The sequence below is a fragment of the Lytechinus pictus genome, chromosome 1 (assembly GCF_037042905.1).
Source record: "Lytechinus pictus isolate F3 Inbred chromosome 1, Lp3.0, whole genome shotgun sequence".
Taxonomy (NCBI): Eukaryota; Metazoa; Echinodermata; class Echinoidea; order Temnopleuroida; family Toxopneustidae; genus Lytechinus; species Lytechinus pictus.
In genome coordinates, this window is record NC_087245.1 from 23,402,130 (window position 1) to 23,413,850 (window position 11,721).

Genomic DNA, 11,721 nt, shown 5'->3' on the forward strand with positions numbered 1-11,721 from the left:
CCATTGAATTTTCAAAGATCTTTTTTAATTCCTCAAAAGATGGGAAGGCATGTGCCCCCTGCACCCCCCCCCCCCCACCACTTTGATCTGTGCCTAGCCAAAATTATGAGATCAATGGATTATGATGTCCACCTTACCCTGGCTCCTTATGGAACTTAAATGAGTTACACAATATAATAACAACAAAGGGAACAGTACATAATTGATCATTAGTTTACATTTTATACACATCTCAGTGAATCTGTAAATTCCAAATAGAAGTCACATAATCAGTTTCATGGCAATACAAAGTTAACAAACATCTTCTTTCCAATATAGAATACTGGTACATCAATATAAAGTTAAGAACTGTATCCTTCTTGATGTATTATGAAGGCAAAGATGAGATATGGATCCACTATGGATAAAAATGATATAGAGACCCATGTCTAATTCAATATTGCCTAATGGTTTGCTATATTACCCCCTCTACAATGTTACACAGAGTGCTATCCATCTTAAAACATTCTCCCAAAATTATCATTGGATATAGGACAAGAAATCAAGAACAACAAACAGCAATAGCACTAAATATTAAATGTACGGTAGAAAAGTCTCCAAAAGCCTGGAAGTGATTATCATGTACAAGAGGTCAAAATACTGATACCAAACTTTCTGAATGACATTTATGTATGCATTGTATCATTCGATAATTGGTCACACAAATAGTTAAAATTGACAGATGAAGAAAATATATTTAATGTTATTTCCAAGCCAAAAATGGCTGTGAATCTAATGCATATGGAAACTGATATTTATTATATAAAATAGCCAAAAGACCCTCTAAGGATTTTATTCAATGTCCTAGATATCTTCACTCAAAAGAATACCAATGCTTCATATATAGTGCTTTCCATATAAAGCCAAGCTCATTCAAGATTATGGAATAACTCTTGTTGGGAAGGCTTTGTCAAGTACATCAAATCTGATTTTATATGTATAGGATTATGGGAGTACAATAAGCTATCACTGAGGAAGGCTAAGTAACGTCTGTTGACCTTGGGGTAGGTAGGAGACATTACGTGATCTTGACATCTGATAGGCGATGTCCTCAGCGGCTTCCAGCTTCCTTAGCTCAATGAGACCGTTGCCTGCCTTGGCAAAGGCTTTGGAGAGGAGGGAGGCAGCGATGGAGTCTCCCTCTGCGGTGGTAATGGCAGCCTGCTTCTGGTGCTCAGCCTATGTCAGAGAAATGACATCAAGTTGGGAAGTGAAAGCTTCACACAGAATAAAGATATGACTGAGACTGAAAAAATATAGTACAACAAAATTATGACTCATCTTTCTTTGGGAATCTTTGTCTATGCACTTCAGGGTATGGGTACAGCAAGCAATAATGCACCCAGGGTAGCTTAGGAGTGGCACAGACAAGCAAACTGGAAGATGTTGTTTACTGGTCTACAAAGGCTGGTTCTTTAGTATTCAATGTTTGGTTGAGATCCTTGGAGGATAGTTCCCCATTAAACATAGGTGTCATGAACATTTATCATCTGCCAACTTTCTGTGGTTTTGATTGGCTGAGAAGAACTTATGTCTGACAGTTACTATAGTAACTCGGATAATGACAGCTTGTCAGTGCTTGCGAACCTACCCTGAATTAATTATATTACAATCAGACAAGTATAGACCTCTTACCTTCTCTACAAGGAACCTCGCCCTCTCTGCTTCTTGCTGAGCAACCTGCTTCATCTCAACAGCCTGGGTGAACTCACGACCAAACGTCAGATGGGTCTGAAGAAGGAAAAATATCACTGTTACATGCATCTTCTCAATATTTCATATAGCACTGTTAGAACTAAAATACGAACCTGCATTCATCAATGACCTGCCACAAGACAAAATAATGTGGCAGATTAAGCTAAAAAAGTGTAGTGCCTCTGGCAGTCTCGCCTGCATAACGCAATCCAATATATTGCTGAGTTTGAAAACAATTAAGATGAATAGCTCTTCACCAAAAACACTATCCATAATGAAATACTAGGTCCATTGACCTTAACTAACCTTTAACCTTAATCATGTGACCTAAAACTCGGGCAGGATGTTCAGTGATACTTTATCAATCTTCTGTCAAAGTTTCATGAACTAGATCTATATACTTGGATGACATTTAAAAAACTTAGCCTTTCAATGTTGAAACCGCCGCCGCAGAAAAAGCGGCGCCTAAGACTCTTACTTGATTTTAGCAGAATGAGAGTGAAATATGTTTTTTAGAAAATAAGGTAAGAAAACTCTACATACTTTTTACACAATATCTTGTTTCTGAGCTATTTCCAGTCTAACAACAAAATGTAAAAGATTGAACAGCATTGTCCCAGTAAATGCTGAGGGTACATTGATTGAGTGGGTACATTGAGAGGGTACATCCTCCCGCCAATCCAGCCATTCTAGGGCTACATACAGAATGCAGAATTGACAATGGAAATTGTGCAAACTTGTAAAACTACTTTTAAAGATCCAAACTATGCACTACTTACCAATGAGATATCATCACAAACGATTCCAAACTGGTTTGCTCTTTCGACAAGTTCCTCATTGACTCTCTGTGATACGACTTCTCTCTGTGTAATCAGCTCTCCAGCATCAAACTGAGCCTGAAAATATGAAAACAGTTATGATACGGTACTATGATACTATTTTGAAACTTAACCCTGGTTAAGATGTCAATGTTGATACCACAACATAGACAAAATTCATTCAATGTTTTTGATGCCGTTGCCGTCAGTCTGAAAAGCGACGTCTATACAATGTAGGTTCGCTCTGCTATGCCTGCAGAGACAAAGCGATTTGGTTAAACAAAAAGTTTTCCTTAGTTGTGCATGGTAAAGCATCATTTATAATTGATATCAAGGACATTTAAAAAATACAGTTACGTTAGGTATCATTAATTATGCAGCTTTAGCTGTATATGCGCTTCAGGGGAGTGCATTATAAATTTGAGAGGATGATAGATGGGCCCCAGAAACATAGTAAGAAACAAGAGGAAGGGAGAAAGATCAAGAGAAAATTTCTTGCGTATGAGAATACATGTAGCAACACTTCTCTTGCCAAATAAGCAGGTCAGAGAATGTGTGCCGCAAAACTAAATCTCCCTTCTATCTCATCAGGGTCACTTACCACAACTGCTTTAAGAACTTCATTGGTGATAGACGGGAGAACTCTGTCATCGTAGTCTTCACCAAGGTTGACGTAGAGCTTGGGAAGTTCAGCAACTATTGGCCGGAACAGGATACGAAGAGTGATGTTCACATTCTGCAGATCTACAGCATAGAGAAAAATGAAATGAGCACTAACAAAGCCATGCATATATCCGATAAAATTACAAATGGATTTTCCATTCAAACATTTCTTATATTGTCTGTTCCTGAAGCCTACAAATTCCTGAAAATTTGTACCAATTTGTACACACACGAGACAAGGCAAGATTTTTACATTAGACAAGGCACGTTGACGTTCCTGACATTGAGTAATCCTGTGCACCCGATAAAGCTTGTACGCTTATTTTGGTGTCCAAGCCATTTTGCTCCATGTTCAGACCCAGAAGATGTGCTGCTTGTAATGGGGGTTTCTTCCAATACGCGCACACATTTCAGCAAATGAAATAAAACTAAAAATTATGAGTTCTCACAATTATACACGTTATGCACACCATTTAATCAGTCTCAGATGAATACATTTTCTACTCTTCATATCTAGACACAAGCTTTAAACCAGGGAAGGTATAGGCTACCCATTAAAGAACCAACACTCACCTTTACTACCAGTAGTGACAGGTACATTTCTTGGTCTACTCCTACAGTCATAGATGATAGGTCTCTGGACAAGGGGGATGAGAAAATGTGTTCCCTCTCCCATAACATAATCCTTCACTCCTGCAAATCGGTCAAAGATGACAGCTCTGTGACCAGCATCGACTGCAAAGAAGGGGAACGTAAGGAAATGTGTTAACATACAATTACAGCATGGCTAAAATTCAGCCTAAATGTGCATTCAAAGGTAAATATCTTAATTTAATATATTTTCTTGTCAAGTTGGATGTAATTTTTGGGCATAATTGTGATAAAGTCCCCAAATCAAAAATGGGTATTATTAGAATCAGACCTAACAGAATGCATGAAAATCACTTCCTTTCTCCGGAACACAGCCCCAACTCTCGCACAGCTCTATAGCTTGCGAAATGATAACACACACACATATAACACACTCTGTACTACACTTGGGTTCTCTCCCTATTTGTGGTCGTGATACAGGAGAAAGACTTTTCATTACTTTCGCTCCCTTGATTGTGACATACTGCTTCTTCAAGAAACTCACTCTGGTAGTTATGATGAGAGATTGAGGCAATCTCAGTGGGGTGATCATGCCTTTTTTGCTTCCTTTATTTCTAATAGCCATGGTGTAGCAATTCTTATTTATAGAAAATCTATAAATCTGAAGGTGAACTGTCTCTATAGAGATCCAAATGGATATTTTATCTCGAATTCGGAATTAAATTGAAAAGAATTCAGCAAGCTATAGATTGCTGGCGTATGAGAAATCTTTCTCTTTATAACTATACTGAATGTGGCTTGAAAATGATTGATCCTTTAACTTTTGCTCATGCTAAAAAAATGGTGCGGGTGAAAAATATTCTTGATGTAAATTATATAGCCCCATGGAAATGCATTGAATTTTCTTCTTTTTTTAAAGAAAAATTCAATGATGATGTTTGGTGGAATTCTTTGCTCCAGAAAGTCACTTAGTAATATTCAACTTGCTGAATCTCTTTATGCTTGGTATCTATATAGAGAGGAAGCTACTGTAGAATTTTTTGGTCTTAAATATTCAGAATAAGTGCTTGTCAATGTCTTTGGTTAAGTAGGTCTAAATCCTTTTTTTCGAATCATGGTTCGATAGAAACATTATTACTATTTCTGACTTATTCAACCCTCCTTTTCCAGGCCATAAACTATTTGAAGAACTAGTTTTAGATTTTGATATTCCTGTTGGAGATTGCAAGGAAATTTATCTTTTTTTATTAAAAATATACCTGGAAAATGGATTAAGGATTTTGATGTTGATATAGTTGGAGTTGATGAAACTATAGTCCAAAAGCTTTTTAAGCACAAAGTCCCAAAGAATGCGTATATTACTCTACTTGGCTCTGATGTTCCCAACAAGACATACTCTATTTGGTGTGATAATGTACCTGTACCTATTACTTTGAACTGGGGAAAAGGTACACACTTCTAACTTTTCTTGTGCTATTACTTTAAGATTTTCCATAAAGCTATCGCTCTAAATGAGTTTCTTCATAAGATTAAAAGAAAAGATTATTCTGAATTGCTCATTGTGTGATACCAGAGATGAAACATTGAGTTCATTTATTTTGCGAATGTGATATTAAAGGTAACTCCAATCTTGCAAGACGTTTTGGATGTAATCTCTCAGAAATGTGAAAATTCTATTTATTTAACTAATTTTGAAAAATTACTTGGTATTTGTAGTGATAATTTTTTTATGTATTCGTTTTTGCTTTTAAAATATTACATTTACACTTGTTAAGTTTAAAAACAACCTCCCCAATTTCAATGCATTTAAATGCATTGTCAAGAAACAGAGATAAATTGAATATTTGTTAGCCCCAAAAAGAAACAAATTCCCTACTAACTTCAAGAAATGGCGTTTTGATTTGATTTTCCCTGGCTCTTCTTTTTGCTATCTACATATAGTCTAGAATTCACTTCATCGCTCTCGCTTACTCTCTCCTCTCCTCTCTCATTCTGCATTTGTTGTCTGCTTTCGTTTTTTATCATTATTTTTTTTGGTTAAATACATGAATCATTTGTTCCTATTATATCAGGTTTTGTTGGATATATTTACATGTATACTGAGAGAAAAACTTCCATTTTTCAGAATACTCCATGATCCTAGTGGAGTAACTGCCATACGTGACAAAAGCAATAATAATTTTAGCAGGAAAATGCACGATACCAAATTAAAGGAAATAGGTCAAGAAAGAGGGAGGGAGAAAGGAATAGAAGAGGAAAGCAGAGAGAAATAAAAAAAAAAAGGGCAGGAAAAGAAAGAAGAGAGAGAAAATTGTAATAAGAGGAAATGGGAGGGGAGTTAAATTAAGTAGGATAAAGGAAAGAAAAGAAGTAAATGGGTGTCGATAAAGAGAAATAAACAAAAGTAGGTCAAATGAAAAGAGAAAGAGGAAAAATGGATAGAGACGTTAATTCAAACTTAAAAAAAGAAGGGAGAAGAAAAAACTAGAGGAGAAAGAAAGAATGAAGGGTAAAGAAGAAAACTAGAACACAATAAACATGATGAGGGAAAAAGCGCAAAAGATAACTGGGAAGTGGGGGGGGGTGCGAGAATGAATAAAGAATGACACAGAAAAATTCAACTCCAAATTATGAACAAGAGATCTAGACTAAGGAAACAATGATGTATGTGAGTAAAGTAATGATAACAACAATAATGATGGGGAAAATAATGAAGAATAATAACAATAATGATGATAACGATAATAACAGCAATGATGGGGATAATGATACAAAAGAATAATAACAATAAAGATAATAATAATAACGATAAAGATTAATAAAATGATAAATAAACATGATAATATTAATAAGATGATATTATTAATAATAATAAAGGTTAAAGATGATGATAATACGAACAATCTTTGAATTAGTCTACAGTGATTTTATTGGATGGGGGCACACTTACCCTTTGACACTCCCACCTTAATAATTTAGGTTAATAATAATAGTAATGGTAATAATAGCTCTAGGATAATAACAATAATAATGATAATAATAAATAATAACAAATGATTATAATAACAATGATGATAAAATTGATAATGATAATAATTATAATAACACCCAAACATTTTGAATGAGTCTACTGTGTTTTAATTCGAAGGAATTACATGTAAATAAAAACAAGGAATGGAATGGATGAACGGAAGGCCAGGAGCACACTTTTCAATAATTAATAAAACAATAATAATGATAATAATAATAATTATAATGAAAATTCAATAATGATAATGATAATGATGATGATAGAGAATAATAATAAAGAATGATAGAAATAATAATAATATAATGATACATTAATAATCATAATGATGATAATAGCAATGATAATAAATAATGATAATAATACTGTACCCAAATGTTTTGAATGAGTCTACAGTGATTTAATTTGAAGGGGCACACTTTTTCTGGTGAGACCCCCCCCCCCCCCGAAGTTTGTCTTCTTCTTTCTCGATCATTCCTTGTTGTCACATTGGGAAACTGTCCCCATCCCGTTGCCGACCGAGCACGCTGTAGCATCACAAGTGTAATGTACCGTTAGAGCTATCCCCACTGCGTGCAAAAACAAACTGTGTATCCCATGGTGAGGGGACTGTATCACAGTATAGCTACTGTTGAAACTGTCCCCACTGCCGTGAAAATCAAACTTGATTTCCCGTAGAGTTGGGACTGTATCATGACCAAGCTAATGGTATGTCGACCAAGGCTTCATGGAGAGTAAGCCTACAGTACGTCAGTAAATGACTTTTACTCTCCAGAAGCCTCCAGGCTAGCCTGCACGAACATCACTTGAGTTGAGGTAGCCGAGCCCGACGAAGTCACTCCAGCTCCACTCAGGGGCCCGTTTCTCAACACCTGGACAAGAAGTCATATCTTTATCCACCAACCACGGAGTTAGCTCCAATCTTACTAAACCTGTTTCACGAAAGGCTTCCTAACTAAAATAGCTTGATATCGATACTATCGGTAAAAAGAACAGACGAGACGTAGCCTTAGTCACAAAATAATAAAAAAATAATAATTTTCAAAAGAACAATTACAAAATTGCAAATATTTTGATGAATTGGGAAATACATCTTTTCAAAATAATAGCAGAGGTACATTGTAAATTATACATCATACATACTTATACCATGAAGATTGGAACATTCAATTACTGAAAAAATGAAATTATGAATACATGTAATTCATTTCATGAATAAAAAATCACATGCGGACGTTGAGATGGGTACCCCCGGGATATCAAATTTTGATAGTTTACGAAAGTAAACCATGATAATGGTTTTCTTTGTATAATGATGATTATACAGCTTTTTTTATGATACCATCATCAAAATATATCATACCGAAACATACGATTTGACAAATTCTATGCATAGATATTAGAGATATAATTTATCCAAATGTTATTAGAGGTCTGAAAACGACAAATACGAGTTCAGACTTTTCAGTTATGGATAGCCTGACTTTAACACTGACGTGGTAGAATCTTTATTTCACAATGAATGGTTTTGTGGCGTTTTTAATACCAACAGTTTTTATAGTTTCTTTGTATTATACAATTATCATTGAATACATTATCCCACATTCCCACTTGTTTTGTGATGTAATTTCAAGCTCTATGATTGTTTACGTAAGATTATAATTTTGGCGTTATCCTGGTTTAAAGGGCCTGGCAACTGACAAATCATGGGGAAATTGAATCAATACGAAATCTGCAAAAGGCCAATTGACTTGCATAATATAATCTGTCCGTCATGAGCGCCTGTCGGTCTAATGCGAAAAAATTCGGACAGCACACGAATTTGACCGATGCGAGGGTTATTTACTTCGGGTCGTCGCAGTTCTAGCTTCCAACAATCCCAATTCCTAGACTCATAGCACTTTAGCAGGTCTCTTGATTGCTACATGTAAAGCAAAATGAATAACCTCTGTGGAGTTACATTATTATATGTTTCAAAGTGAAAACATGCAGTTTACTTCTGGTTGGTTAGTCTACTATCATGACTATTGCTCTCCTAAGATTAGACCTCCCAGACACGCCGGCGTCTATTACGTAACACCCCAGGCATGCAGCCGAGCGAAAGACTTGAATCCCTTCTCTGTTTTTTAGATTAGCCTTGATTGATTTCCCCATGATTTGCTTTAAGTCACCACTCCATTCACTGCCATGACTGCCATTCATTTCGTCAGCGGCGGTGACTTCTTTCCTCTCCCATTGACTTTGTACACACACGAGAAGAGAAGTGACTTATTTCAGGATAAGGCCATAATTTTCAAATTTCTAGGCACTTTGTCTACCCACGTGATCGTGATGTCATTAAGTCTAACTCTAACTTAAGTCAAGAAAGAAGTTGACACTGACACTGTGACAGGTTCGGAGATGTCATAAAATCTTACTCTATCTTAGTGAGGTTGTTGTTGTACCCGATCTTGGCAAAGAGGGCTTTGTGAAACGGTTAGCGGACAAATAGCTCACTATCTCCGATTTTAATAGTCAAGAAGTTAGACTTATGACGGTGTTGTCGAGAAACGGGCCCCAGCTCACGTCAGAGTCACCATGTCCATGACTCCATGACCATGCAATGTATGCTCACTGACTCACACACTACACAGTAACACAATTCGCAACCAAGCGAGACTCAACATGTTCACACTCACTCAAAACATAATCTCATCATAGATTTCCTCACCATTATATAAGGCCGAATTTGCAATGCCTCCTACAACTGCAACACCAATACCAATACTTCCTAGCCTGGAGAAAAGTTGATTCAAACCTGCTGCCATTTTGTTCCCTCGTCTGTGTTGCGAGTGCGACGAGTCGTAGTTCGTACTACGTCTACGGTACGGTACTGTGTAGATTTCGCAAGAAAACTGTCTAAATAGCGAATGATCAATTCCTGTAATCTTTAAGCGACTAAAAATGGTGAAATATATATTTTACTGATATGCAATCGTCACAAAAAGAACTATTTAAGATCAAGATAGGTGGAATTTGATCTCAAAATCCGTCTCTGTAATTAAAACCAGTGCAGTCACGTCCAGCACAGAATTGCATCACATTTATGTATATGCACGTGTGTATCATATCACTGTACAGCTGTGTGTGCATATTGTATAACGAGGCCTATGAACGAGGCACGTACAACGAGCTCGCATACTATACGGTACGGTAGTCTTAAATATGTAGGGAAAATGATAGATTTGATTTTCTTTTCATATCGTATCATTTTTTAAATACACGTATTTGTGCACTGCAGTCTCATTTAATTTATTTCAGCCAATTTCCATATAGGCCCTACCTCCAAATATGAAATGATTCCAAAATCACACTGTACAGTAAGCCACAGTACTTCCAATACATCCAAAATCGTACCTATTACAATTCAAGCAATATGGTCATATTGCATGGAAGTAGAAAAACAAGAAAGATCAAATCGAAATGGAAGATATTGGACAAAAAAAAAAAAGAAAGATAAGGCGCTTTAAAGGGATGGTCCGGGCTGAAAATATTTATATCTTTGTCATAGAGTAGAATTCACTGAGCAAAATTCCGAAAATTTCATCAAAATCGCATAACAAATAATAAAGTTAGATTGAAGTTTAAAGTTTAGCAATATTTTGTGAAAACAGTTGTCATGAATATTCATTAGATACGCTGATGATGTCACATCCCCACTTTCCGTTTTCTTATATGTCATTACATATAAAATCATAATTTTTTTTCATTATTTCATACTTGTGTAGATAATATGTCTACCTTGTAATGAAATAAGTTGCAGCAATAAATATTTAATGCACGAAATCAGTTGTCAATCCAATTTTTTAGTTCTTGGAGGAAAATTTTTGAATAAACCTAATTTCATATTATACAAAAGAACAAGTTGGGATGTGACATCATCAGCCCACCTAATGAATATTCATGACGACTGTTTTTACAAAATATTGCTAAACTTTAAAATTCAATAACTTTGTTATTTGTTATCCGATTTTGATGAATTTTTCGGCCGCTTTTTGCTCAGTGAATTATATACTCTATTTATTAAGCTATAAATACTTTCAGCCCGGACTATCCCTTATGAGATGGTGATGATAATGAGATTGATCAGAATTTGGACAGGCCAATATTAGGCAGCGGCCCAACGCAACGCGGGGTCAAACTTATTTAGGGTATTTGTTTTTTTTTCCAAATAAAGCTTTTTTTTTTAAGAAGAAAGAGTTCAAAAGAAAGGGAAAACAAAAACTGGACTGCAGACTGTCGGAAAAATCATAACTGTCGGGCACACGGCCGGGCTGTTCCAACTGATTCGGTTTTTTATTTCCACCATCTTTGTCGGTAAATGTCAATTAAACTGTACACTTATCGGTAAATTGTGATTTTTACGCAATGCGACTTTTAGAGCTCTCTGTACCGATAGTGAGGACGGACTTCGCGCTCGCATAATTTATTAAGGAAGATATACCCATCCTACTCATAATTAAGTGCACAAAATTAATATATCGTTTTTAGGTTAAGATTTTCAAAAAAAAATTCGGCTCGCGCTTCGCGCTCGCAATTATAATGTTTATATTATTTTAGTGTAAATTGTTAGGCACGTGTCAGTGAAAGTGAAGACTCTTTTGGGGGTGGGGCTTGTCAAAATTTTTGTAAACAAAAATGTCCCCCTTGAAAATCCTGGATCTGCCCCTGGGTTGGATATAAATTGAGTTTTCAGTCTAATCAAAGTCATTTAACACTATTTTTCAGGTCATTAAAACCTCTGAAATGTCCCATACGTAACGCGCGAGAATTCTTGGACTTGCCCATTTCCACACTGTAAAAAATGAAGTGCTAATTTTGCACTTACAGTGTATAGTGACTGCACTA

The 11,721-nt window shown here is 35.9% G+C and overlaps 1 protein-coding gene across 1 annotated transcript; it reads right to left on the bottom strand.

Annotated features, from left to right (window-relative positions):
- Positions 1 to 199: 199 nt before the first annotated feature.
- On the bottom strand, positions 200 to 10,237 carry LOC129264722 (prohibitin 1-like). Its single transcript, XM_064098482.1, has 6 exons — positions 9,545 to 10,237; positions 3,789 to 3,950; positions 3,154 to 3,296; positions 2,514 to 2,630; positions 1,675 to 1,770; positions 200 to 1,218 (listed from the first exon to the last, which is right to left on the bottom strand). The coding sequence occupies exons 1-6, from the start codon at positions 9,639 to 9,641 to the stop codon at positions 1,006 to 1,008; spliced, it is 828 nt and encodes a 275-aa protein (XP_063954552.1). The 5' UTR covers positions 9,642 to 10,237; the 3' UTR covers positions 200 to 1,005.
- Positions 10,238 to 11,721: the final 1,484 nt, after the last annotated feature.

Coding starts and splice junctions, on each gene's coding strand:
- LOC129264722 (XM_064098482.1), bottom strand. CDS start 9,641: ATGGCAGCAGGTTTGAATCAACTTTTCTCCAGGCTAGGAAGTATTGGT. Junction 3,951..9,544: donor AAATTCGGCCTTATATAATG/GTGAGGAAATCT, acceptor CCTTCTTTGCAG/TCGATGCTGGTCACAGAGCT. Junction 2,631..3,153: donor AAGTTCTTAAAGCAGTTGTG/GTAAGTGACCCT, acceptor TCATATTTTCAG/GCTCAGTTTGATGCTGGAGA.